The following is an 11,792-nucleotide window of genomic DNA, read 5'->3' as shown; positions in this document are numbered from 1 at the left end:
GAATTTTATGGTTAATTTCTTGAGAAGCCTCCATACAGTTCTCTACAATGACTACCATTTTACATTCCCACCAACAGTGCACAAAGGTTCCAATTTCTCCCCCTCCTTGCCAACACTTGGGTTTTTTTGTTTTGTTTTGTTTTTGTTTTTTGATAGAGCCATCCTAATGAGTGTGAGGTGGTATCACCTTTCACTTTTGACTTGCATTTCCCTAATGATTCATCATGTTGAGGATCTTTTCATGCACTTCTTGGCCACTCAGATATTTTCTTTGGATAAATGCTTATCCAAGTCCTTCGCCCATTTTTTAATTAGGTTGTTTGCTTTTTTGTTGTTGATCGAGTATATCCCCTTTGGTATTTGCTGAGATTCTTGAATTTGTAAATTTATGCCTTTCACAAATTTGGGCAGTTCTTAGCCTTGTTTCAGAAGTTTTTTCTACATCAACTTCTTTACTTCTGGGACTCTAATAACATAAGTGTTAGATCTTTTAATATTGTCCCACAGATTGCTGAGGCTCTTTTAATTGTTTTCACAATATTATTTCTCTCTGGATTATTTCATTCCTGTTGCTCTATATTCAAGCTCACTGATTCCTCTGTCGTCTGCATTCTGCTAATGAGCCTGCCAGTGAGTTATTTCAGATATTGTATTTTACAGTTATAAAATTTCCACTTGGTTCCTCTTTAAGTTTTTTGTTTTAATTTTTTTAAGTTTATTTATTTTGAGAGAGAGAAAGCACGAGTTGGGGAGGAGCAGAGACAGGGGAGAGAGAATCCCAAGCTGGCTCCGCACAGTCAGCACAGATCCTGATGTGGGGCTCGAACTCAAGAACCATGAGATCATGACCTGAAATGAAATCAAGAGTTGGGACACTTAACCAACTGAACCACCCAGGCGACCCTTGTTTGTTTGTTTTCTAGTAATCTCTGCACCTAATGGTGGGCTCAAACTCATGATCCTGAGATCAAGAGTTGCATGCTCTACCGATTGACCCAGCCAGGCATCCCTCTTTTGTTTTATTTTAGTTTTTATGTCTCTTCTGAGAACTATGTTTTTGTTCATTTAGAAAGGGTTCACCTTTACCATCATGGAAGATAGTTACAACTGTTTAAAACGTTGTTGTCTGATACTTGTAACATTAAATGTCTTTTTCCTTAAGAATTAATCAGATTTTCCTAGATCTTTGTAAATTGAGTAATTCTGGATTGTATCCTGGATGTTTCCTCTAGCCAAGGAGATGATTTTTCAGAAGCTCATGGTGCTACCACTGTGACAGCTCTATGACTTTGCCATGGGGCAGAGCTGTGGGAGAAAACAAAAACAGGAAAATGGGGGGTGGGGTGGGGGAAGGGATGCTGTCCATAATCTTTGGCTTGAGGAGTGCCTTTTTTTGACCCTCTGGTAAAAAAGAGGGGCTTTCTCTTGGATCATTTGCCACCCACACTAGTGCAATTCTGTGTTTTGAGACACCTTCAGCTCTGATGTGGAAACAAATTGACAGTTCAAATTTTGTCTTTCTTCCCCAATCTACCTGCTATCGTCCACTTTTCAGAGTCCAGTTGCTTTCTCCCCAACTTTTATTTTTATTTTTATTTTTTTAACGTTTTTATTTTTGAGACAGAGAGAGACAGAGCATGAATGGGGGAGGGGCAGAGAGAGAGGGAGACACAGAATTGGAAGCAGGCTCCAGGCTCTGAGCCATCAGCCCAGAGCCCGACGCGGGGCTCAGACTCACGGACTGTGAGACCGTGACCTGAGCTGAAGCCGGACGCTTAACCAATTGAGCCACCCAGGTGCCCCATCTCCCCAACTTTTTAAAAATGTTCATTTTAGAGAGAGGGCATGTGAGTGGGGCACAGGGAGAGGGAGAGAGAGAATATCTTAAGCAGGGCTCAATCTCATGACCCTGGGATGAAATCAAGAGTTGGGTGCTCAACCAACTAAGCCATCCCGGTGCCCCTCCAGTTGCTTTTGGTATTCTAGCCATAGTTTTTAGTTGTCATCATTGGGAAAGATTAGCTGTAATGCCCTTATTCCATCTTGCCAGCACCAGACTCCATGGTATTTTAAAGAAATTTTAAAAGATGGTCTTTTCTATGGGGCACCTGGGTAGCTCAGTCAGTTAAGCCACCGAATCTTTTTTTTTTTTTTAATGTTTATTTATTTATTTTGAGAGAGAGAGAGCACGAGACAGGGAGGGGCAGAGAGGGAGAGAGAGAGAATCTCAAGCAGGCTCTGTGTTGTCAGTGCAGAGCCCCATGTGGGACTCGAACTCACATACTATGAGATCATGACTTGAGCCGAAATCAAGAGTTGGACACTTAACCCACTGAGCCACCCAGGTGCTCCCACTGACTCTTGATTTTAGCTCAGGTCATAATCTCTCATTTCATTGACAGCACAGAGACTGCTTGGGATTCTCTCTCTCCCTCTCTCTCTGCCCCTCCCCCATTCACACTCTCTTTCTCTCCTCTCTCAAAATAAATAAAGTTAAAAAAAAAAAAAGATGGTCTTTTCTAGACGTCCAGATAGCCAAGACACATGAAAAGATGCTCAACATCCCTCATCAGGGAAATGCAAATAAATGAGATATCACCTCACACCTGTCAGAATGGATTAAAAAAAAAAAAGTGTTGACAAGAAGGTGGAGAAAAAGAACCTTCGTGCACTGTTGGTGGGAATGCAAACTGATGCAGCCACTGTAGAAAACAGTATGGAGGTTCCTCAAAAATTTTAAAATAGGGGCACCTGGGTGGCTCAGTCGTTTAAGCGTCTGACCTGGGTGTAGGTCATGATCTGACAGTTTGTGGGTTCTAGCTCCGCATCAGGCTCTGCTGACAGCTCAGAGCCTGGAGACTGCTTCGGATTCTATCTCTCTCTCTCTCTCTCTCTGCCCCTCCCCTGTTCTTGCACTATCTCTCTCTCATAAATAAACATTAAAAAAATTACAAGAAAATTTAAAAATAGAATACCTTATGATCCAGCAATCACACTACTGGGTATTTACCCAAAGGATACAAAAACACTAATTCTAAAGGATATATGCACCCCTATGTTTATTGAAGCATTATTTACAATAGCCAAATTATGGAAGCAACCCAAGTATCCATGGACAGATGAATGGACAAAGATACACACACACACACACACACACACACACACACACACAGGAATATTATTCAGCCATAAAAAACATGAAATCTTACCATTTGCAACAACATGGATGGATCTAGAGAGTATAATGCCAAGTGAAATGCCAGAGGAAGACAAATACCATATGATTTCATTCATATGTGGAATTTAAGAAACAAACAGGGGCACCTGGGCAGCTCAGTCAGCTAAGCGTCCGACTTTGGCTCAGGTCATGATCTTGCAGTTTGTGAGTTCGAGCCCCGCATCGGGCTCTGTGCTGACAGCTCAGAGTTTGGAACCTGCTTTGGATTCTGTGTGTCGTTCTCTCTCTGTCCCTCCCCTGCTCACCCTCTGTCTCTGTCTCAAAAATGAATAGAACATTAAAAAAAATTTTTAAGAAACAAACAAAGGGGGAAAAAAGAGAGAGAGACAAATCAAGAAACAGACTCTTAACTATAGAGAACAAACTAATGGTTACCAGAGGGGGAGTGGGTGGGGGAATGGATGAAATAGGTGATAGGGATTAAAGAGTACACTTATCGTGATGAGCACTGAGCAATGTACGGAATTGTTGAATCATTATATTGTACACCTGAAACTAATACAACACTGTATGTTAACTATACTGGAATTAAAATAAAAAGCTTAAAGAAAAAAAAAAAGATGGTCTTTTCTATTTACCCAACGTTCACTATTTCTGGGGCCTTCAATTCTACCTGCTGATGTGGGCTTCCATATAGGATCTTCCTTCAACATTTCTTTTAGTGTGAATCTGTTAGCAATTTTGTTTTCTGAATTCTTATTTTTTTTTGAAAATGGCTTTATTTCAACTTTATCTTAAAAAAATCAAGGTTATAATTTATGTATAGTGAAATGAAGAAATTTTAAATGTGCAGCTAAATGAGTCTTGCCAAATGCATACATCCCATAAATCTGTACCTTATCAAGATATAGGGCATTTCTATCACTCCAGAGAATTCCTTCATGTCTCTTTCTAATCTGCCCTAATTCCCAAAGGCAACCCTGGTTCTGATTTCTATCCCTATGTATTAGTTTTGCCTGTTATCAAACTTCGTATATGGAATTATACAAATGTTCTGTTTTGTGTTTGTCTTTTTTTCCCCTCAACATAATGTCTGGAGATTTATCGATGTTATTACATGTATTGTTAGTTCTTTACTTTTTATGATTTAATAGTATTTTATGAGTATACTCATAAAAAATATTTATCCATTCTCCTATTTATAGACATTTGACTTGTCTCCAGTATTTGGCTCTTATGAATGTAATGCTACAAGCATTCCTGTACAAGTCTTTTTGTGAACATACATTTTCATTTCCCTCAAGTAAATATGAAGGAGTGGAATTGCTGAGTCACAGAACAGGTGTACGTGTATGCTTAATTTTATCAGGGACAGCCAAACTAATTTCCAAACTGGTCATTCCATTCTGCCAACATTTGGTCTCAGTTTTTAAAAATTCTTTCATTTGAGCCATTATAATGGATAAGTAGTGGTATCTCATTGTAGCGTAAGTTTGGACTTTCCCTAATAAGCAACGATGTTGAGAAACTTTTCATGTGTTTGGTGGTTGTTTGTATATCTTCTTTTATGGAGTATTAAGTCTTTTGCCCATTTTTACTGGGTTGCTTATCTTTATTATTAAGTTGCAGAAGTTTTTCTATCCTGGACTAAAGACCTTTGTCACATTCTCCTTCTGTCTCTATGTATATATAATATATACAGTGAATATTCTTTTCTTTAGCCTGTGACTAAAAAAAGTTGAGGTATAATTGACATACAACATTATATTAGTTTTAGGTGTACAGCATAATGATCTGATATTTGTATATATTGTAAAATGCTTACCACAGTAAATCTAGTTAACATCTGTCACCACACAGTTACAGAAGTTTTTTAACTTGTTAAGAGAATTTTTAAGATTTACTCTCAGGGGCACCTGGGTGGCTCAGTCAGTTAAGTGTCTGACTCTTGATTTTGGCTTAGGTCATGCTCTCACAGTCATGAGATCAACCCCCCCCCCACCCCCTTCAGGCTCCACGCTGACAGCATGGAGCCTGCTTGGGATTCTCTCCCTCCCTCTATCTCTGCCCCTCCCTCACTTGCACTCATGCACTCTTTCTCTTTCTCTCAAAACAAATAAATAACATCTAAAAACAAAAACAAAAAAGAGGGCCACCTGGGTGTCTCAGTCGGTAAGCATCCGACTCTTGATTTTGGCTCAGGTTATGTTCTCACAGTTTGTGAGTTCGAGCCCCACATCAGGCTCCACATTGGCAGTGTGAAGCCTGCTTGGGATTCTCTCTCACCCTCTCTCTGTCCCTCCCCCATCAAATAAATAAAATAAAATAAATAATAATAAAACAAAGAGATTTACTCTCTTGGCACCTCTCAAATATGCCATACAGTGTGTTGACTGTGGTCTCCATACTGAAAAATATGGTACATGTCATGTATTTGTATGTTACCCTTGCACAGGAGCCATGATAATCTTCTTTGCATAGTTCCAATTTTAGTGTATGGGTTGCCCAAGTGAGCACCCAGCTGACCTTTAAAAATGCTGTCTTTTGATAAACAAATGGTTTTAATTTGGATGAAGTCCATTCTATCAATATTTTGTACTTAGTGTTTTCTCTGTCTTGTCTAAGAAATCTTTGTCAACTCCAAGGTCACAAAATAATTCTCATGGTTTTTCTTCTAGAAGCTTTATAGTTTTAGCTTTAATTTTTGTTTAGATCTATGACACATCATGTGTGGGTGTGTTTTGTCTATGATATTAGATAGGGGTCAAGATTTTTTCTTTTTTCCTCATTGAAAATGCATTTCCTTTCTGTACTGAATTATCTTGATACATTAAAGAAAATCAATACACTGTGTAAATGTGAGTCTATTTCTGGCTTCTTCATTCTGTTTCATTGATCTGTTTGTCTCTTCTTACACTAAAACCACATTGTCTTGATTACTGTAACTTTATAGTCTTCCAAGACAGTAAGTCTTGAAATCAGATAATGTAAGTCTATTTTGTCTAAGTGGGTACCCCTGTTCTCTCTTGGTTCCTTTTGCATGGAATATCTTTTTCTATCCCTTCACTTTTAGGCTCATGTGTGTCCTTGAAACTTAAGTGAGTCTTTGTTAACTAGCATTACCTGGGTCTTTTCTGTTTGTTTTGTCCATTTAGCCACTCTGTGTCTTTTTGATTGGAGAATTTAATCCATTTACATTTAAAGTACTTACTGATAGGTAAAGATTTACTAATGCCATCTTATTGTTTTCTGGCTCTTTTGTAGTTCTTTTATTCCTTTCTTCTCTTGCTGTCTTTCTTTGATGTTTTTCCATAGTGGTATGCTTAAAAATTTTTTTTTTAAGATTTTATTTTTTGTTAGGCAATCTCTACACCCAACATGGGGCTCGAACTTACAGCCCCAAGATCAAGAGTCACATGTTCTACTGACTGAGTCAGCCAGGTGCCCCTATAGTGGTATGCTTTGATTTCCTTTTTTTTCTTTTGTGTATCTACTGTATGTTTGTACCTTGTGGCTACCATGAGTCTGACATAAAACATCTTATAGTCTAAGTTGATAACAACTTCAATTGTATATACAACCTACCCTTTTACTCCTTCCCCAACTCTGTTTTTGATGTCATAATTTACATCTTTTTATATTGTGTATATATTGACAAATTGTTGTAGCTATAGTTATTTTTAATACTTTTGCCCTTTAACCTTTGTACTAAAGTTAAGTGATTAGCACACCACCAGATTACAATATTACAGTATTCTAAATCTGACTGTTTACTTACCTTTACCAGTGTGCTTTATATTTTCATATGTTTTTGTTATTAATTAGCATCCTTTCATATCAGCTTGAAGAACTCCTTGCAGCATTGCTTGTAAAGCAGGTCTTGTGGTGAGAGAGATGAACTGTCAGCTTTTGTGTGGGAAAGTATTTATCTTGTCTTCATTTCTAAAGGACAGCTTTATTCCTGATTAGCAGGGTTTTTTTTTTTTCTTTTAGCACTTTAAATATATCATATCTTTGAATATATCACTTTCTCATGGCCTGTTCTGCTGAGAAATCCACTGATACCTTTAAGGAGTTTCCCTTATATGTGAGAAAATTTTGCTCTTGTTGCTTTTAAATTTTGTGGGGGTGGGGCACCTGGGTGGCTCAGTTGGTTAAGCATCTGACTTCAGCTCAGGTAATGATCTCATGGCTTGTGGGTTCAAGCCCCGTGTCGGGCTCTGTGCTGACAGCTTGGAGCCTGCAGCCTGCTTTGGATTCTGTGTCTCCCTCTCTCTCTAGTCCTCCCCTGCTCATGCTCTATCTCTCTCTCCTTCAAAAACAAATATACCTGCTCCATACTTCTTATTCCTTCTCGAGAGGATTCTTAAGATTGTATGTCTTCTCTCAATCCTGTAAAGCCAGGCTGAATTCTGATAGCCTCCTGTTTGCTTTCCCTGGAGCAGTGCTGAATGTTCAAATTGTGTTCTTTCTCAGTCCCACAGAGTCAACTGGCTTTGTATGCATGCTCACTGGCCATCTGCAAAGGCTTCTACTCATCATCCTCAGAGGCCTACACAGGGAGCCAGCCATGGGTAAGGGAGTATGGGGTGAGTGGCACAGAGTGCTAGAGATGTCCATATGCCAGCTGGGGAATCTGCAGGTGAGGCATCCTCAGTGGCTTGTGGGCAGGCTTCCTGAAGGAGTCTGGTTAGAAGGACCCACATCCCTTTGATACATTTTGAGCCCTACCTGATATTCTCTCAGTTCCTCCCCACTGCTCAGTCATGTGGCTTACCTCAGTGTTCTGGAAGATATGAGAAATGCACTTTCAGTGACACCTGGGGCTGTGACTCTGAGGGGCTACCAGGGACTCACATTAACCAGGTGGGTTTTCACAGGACAAGAACAGGCAAAGGTGGGGAGGTCTTGTGGCAAGTGCCTTTTGTATGGTTCAGAGCTAAGAACACAGCTAAGAACTTCTATAGTGGCCACTCCTCACCATAAAATGTAGCCTTGAGTCCCTCAGGGAAGAAGACAGGAGGGCACCTGAGCTCATTGCAGTCTGCAATGGGGGCCCCAGGTGGTCCTGGAAGCTTCATGGAGTTTCCTGGGCCTTGAATGGATGGTTCAACAATTCAACTCTTCCAAGGTAATCATTGGTAGCAATTTGGTACATATACCTTTCTCCCCCTTTATATGCATTTACTATATATGTATAATTATGTATCTTGATGACTTTACTTACATGAATGGGATCATAATGATCTCCAACTTTTTCACTTACAAATATATCTTAGATACACTTTCTCATCAGTACATATAAATCAAATTCATTATTAAAAAAATTCTTTTTCTCTCTCTCTCTCTTTCCTTCCTTCCTTCCTTCCTTCCTTCCTTCCTTCCTTCCTTCCTTCCTTTAAATAAGCTCTACATCCAACATAGGGCTTGAACTCATGACCCTGAGATCAAGAGTCACATGCTCTACTGACTGAACCAGTCAGGCACCCCTAAATTCATTTTTTTACAGTTATAATTTATTAGTATTCTCTGAGTATAAATGGACTGTTAACAATTAAATCAATCCTCACTTTTACCAATTAGGGATATGATCAATGACTGGTTATTTTTGTACACCTGTACATCAGTGGGCCAATATTCTAGTGTCTTACTTTTGTATTCAGGGCTTTGGCCATTTCCAGCAGAAAAGAATGGACAGCACTTTTGTCTTTTCCTTGGATGCAGCTCAACTATTGGGAGCATCCTTGTGCCTGAGTCACAGCTGCCCTTATGACATCATAGGTCTCCCCCTCCACTCAATCTACCCATCCATGGCTAGAGGAAGACAGACCTGAGGGGATTTGAACCATCTACACCCAATCCAATGGTGAGTAAGTGAGAGACAGACAAACCAGGCTTTTTAGGGATGTCTCCATAAATCTCTTAGGATAAGGGGATCCCCCTGGCATATGAATACTCTGGGAAGCCCTGGAAGCTAGAGATACTGAATGCAGAGGGAGGGAACACAGCTTCACTCTTGACTTTTCCCTAACTGCTGATTGCAGGAGAAGGACCAGCCTCAAAATATTAATGAACCCACTGAAGATGAGTTTCAGCAGAAAGAGGAACCGACCAGTTTATCCTCAGTACCACTGACCTCAGAGAATAATGTAGAGGTGGGAGGAGACTTGACTTGGATGTCTCTGGTCCTTGTGTCCTAGTGCCTATAGCTAGTGTTTTTTGCATGGTCTAGAACTAAGAAAGGAATAAACTCATTCTTGTTTGTCCTCTTTCCCCATTTCTTTTTCAGGCTGAAGATGTAAATACAGTTGAGACACAGATAGTGGATGGTGCTGATAAGAAAGCTAGACAAGTATGAGCCCCTATCCCCCAAGACCACACAGGGCTGGGGCTGGGAATATAGGGGCTGTGTTTGTGGAATGGAATAGCCAACATATGGAAAGCTGAGCTTAAGCAATATTTGTCTGTGTGTGTGTGTGTGTGAGAGAGAGAGAAAGAGAGAGAGAGAGAGAGAGAGAGAGCGAGCATGTGCATATATGTTTGCTTGTTAATTAAGAGTTAAAATGTGAAAGTCAAGAAGAGTAAGGATGGGGAAAAGATAAGAAATAAACTTTATGGGGTGGGGGATACTTAATACCATAACATGACAGAGGAAGAGAGCAGGTTGTGGTTTGGAGCTGGAGTCAAGGATGAAAGGACAGGATTAGCAAAGGATGCCACTTCTCTAGCAGGTGAGTGGAGTCTGAAGGGAAGGATCATAGGTCTTGATCAGGTGGAACATGTAACTTTTTGACCCATAGGTCATGTGTTCTTGCCCTAGGCTGGCCAACTTAATCCATATAAAATAGACAGGGCAGACGTACTCGCATTTTACAGATGGGGACTTTGAGATTCAGAGGTCAACATGTTGTGTCCATGTCCATTAACCAGAGAGTGGCAGAGACAGGACACCTACCTGGTCTTCTTGTTCCAGCCAGTGCCTTGTCCAGTGCTCCTGAGCTTCAGAAGAAGGGCTGATTGTAGATAGGGAATCTGGGCCCCTTTCTGGCATGCCCCCAAACTCAAATGGGTAGGGAACATTCTCAAAACGCCCCCTCCTTTTTTTTTTCTTGCAAGATCCCAAGAAATCAAAATAAGCCCTCTACCAGTAATCAAGAAGTCATAAAGATCCAGGCCTGGTGGCGAGGCACCCTGGTGCGCCGGACACTACTGCACGCGGTAATCAGAGCGCTGATCATCCAGCGCTGGTGGAAGCACATCCTGACAAAGCTAATGGAGAGGAGGCGGCGGACAGCACTGGAGACCTTTACACGGAAGGAGTGGGCGGCAGTCAAGCTGCAGTCCTGGGTCCGCATGTGGCGCATCCGGAGGCGCTATTGCCGTTTGCTCAATGCTGTCCGCATTATCCAGGCCTACTGGAGGTGCCACTCCTGTGCTTCCCAGGGTTTCATCAAGGGCCAGTACAGAGTCACTGCCAACCAGCTGCATCTGGAGCTAGAGATCTTGCTGGGCTCAGGGCCTTGCATTGTGACAGAGTGTATTCCCCTCCCAATAAAACAGTGAAGTGGTCTTCCTCCAGGCTCTTTCTTTGACAGGTTCCAGGAGGTCAGGGCACATGATAGCAGATACTTCACATCTGGCACTGAGGAATGGGCCGGGTTGTCCAAAGGCCTGAGTGTGTTAAGGGGAAGGATCCTGAGCCTTTGTCCAGACTGAGGAGAGACTGATTAGCAAGGTCTGCCATAAGTAGAAAAGTTGGTGAAACCTATCTGTCATGTTGGCCAACTCTGGGAGCATCCTTCATGTAAATGGTGCCCCTCCCCAAGGTTGCATATAATGGAGGCCTGGTGGGGGCGGGGGTTAGTGATGGCAATGGCAACACATTTGTCGGGAATTCACCCACTTAGGTCTAATTGCTTAGGGCTTGTTCTCTCACCTGCATGAATGAGAGGAGCCCACCCACCCCAAGCTCTGTGATCATGGTTCCCATTGGCTCATAAACTGGCCCCCATTACAAAGGGCAAGGAGAGATGGAAAGGAGGAGGCAGGCTATTTCAGATTGGTAGGTGGCAGGTTTAATAAGTAAATGAACTTATGTATGAGGCTTGTCTTGTGTGGCTGCAAGGTGAGTAGATCTCACCTGCCTGCCAGAATCTTAAAAGTTTATATATAAGCCTTAACAGGGTTCAGACATATATACTGTCCAGATGTTCTCAATGCCACATTGCTCTCTCAAGGCTATGTCCTTGAAAAAGGCTCCCACTGTGGCATGGTGGGTGGCATGCACATTCCAAGGATAAGGGAGGGGATGAGGGGCCTTCAGTTGCCTGGGTCCAGCTTGCAAGTCAATGTGCAATCATATCCTCTCAATGACCTTCTTCAAAACTCCCTGCCCAACTGGGGGCTGTATCCTCATAACCAGCCTCCAAGTCAGAATGAGTCAAACTGTAAATTGTTAAGAGTGCATAGCCCCAGTCTGCATTCCTACTTCAAACTCATCCTCCAGTCCCAAATGGAGGCTAGGATTCATTCCCCTTCAGACCTGTGGGAGGTTCCACCAGAGTGGAGATGGGAAAGAACGCACTCCACTGCTAGCCTAACCCTCTAGTGAGTG

The 11,792-nt window shown here is 41.6% G+C and overlaps 1 protein-coding gene and 1 non-coding gene across 3 annotated transcripts; one reads left to right on the top strand and one right to left on the bottom strand.

Annotated features, from left to right (window-relative positions):
• Window positions 1-5,588: 5,588 nt before the first annotated feature.
• LOC122236772 lies at window positions 5,589-5,697 on the bottom strand. Its single transcript, XR_006215024.1, has one exon. It is a non-coding gene; the product is annotated as a U6 spliceosomal RNA (small nuclear RNA).
• Window positions 5,698-8,945: 3,248 nt separating this feature from the next.
• LOC102950888 (IQ domain-containing protein F1) lies at window positions 8,946-10,751 on the top strand. Of its 2 annotated transcripts, XM_007081962.3 has the most exons (4): window positions 8,946-9,044; window positions 9,223-9,333; window positions 9,468-9,530; window positions 10,295-10,751. In XM_007081962.3, the coding sequence occupies exons 1-4, from the start codon at window positions 9,042-9,044 to the stop codon at window positions 10,739-10,741; spliced, it is 624 nt and encodes a 207-aa protein (XP_007082024.1). In that variant the 5' UTR covers window positions 8,946-9,041; the 3' UTR covers window positions 10,742-10,751. The 2 variants fall into 2 exon arrangements, with proteins under 2 accessions (XP_007082024.1, XP_007082025.1); XM_007081963.3 differs by lacking the exon at window positions 9,223-9,333 and having other exon boundaries at window positions 8,966-9,044.
• The last annotated feature ends 1,041 nt before the right edge of the window (window positions 10,752-11,792 follow it).

Source organism: Panthera tigris, chromosome A2 (assembly GCF_018350195.1).
Source record: "Panthera tigris isolate Pti1 chromosome A2, P.tigris_Pti1_mat1.1, whole genome shotgun sequence".
In the NCBI taxonomy this organism is placed as follows: domain Eukaryota; kingdom Metazoa; phylum Chordata; class Mammalia; order Carnivora; family Felidae; genus Panthera; species Panthera tigris.
This window is presented reverse-complemented; position numbering and strand designations above follow the sequence as displayed.

Coding starts and splice junctions, on each gene's coding strand:
- LOC102950888 (XM_007081962.3), top strand. Junction 9,334..9,467: donor CCTCAGAGAATAATGTAGAG/GTGGGAGGAGAC, acceptor TTTCTTTTTCAG/GCTGAAGATGTAAATACAGT. Junction 9,531..10,294: donor CTGATAAGAAAGCTAGACAA/GTATGAGCCCCT, acceptor TTTTCTTGCAAG/ATCCCAAGAAATCAAAATAA.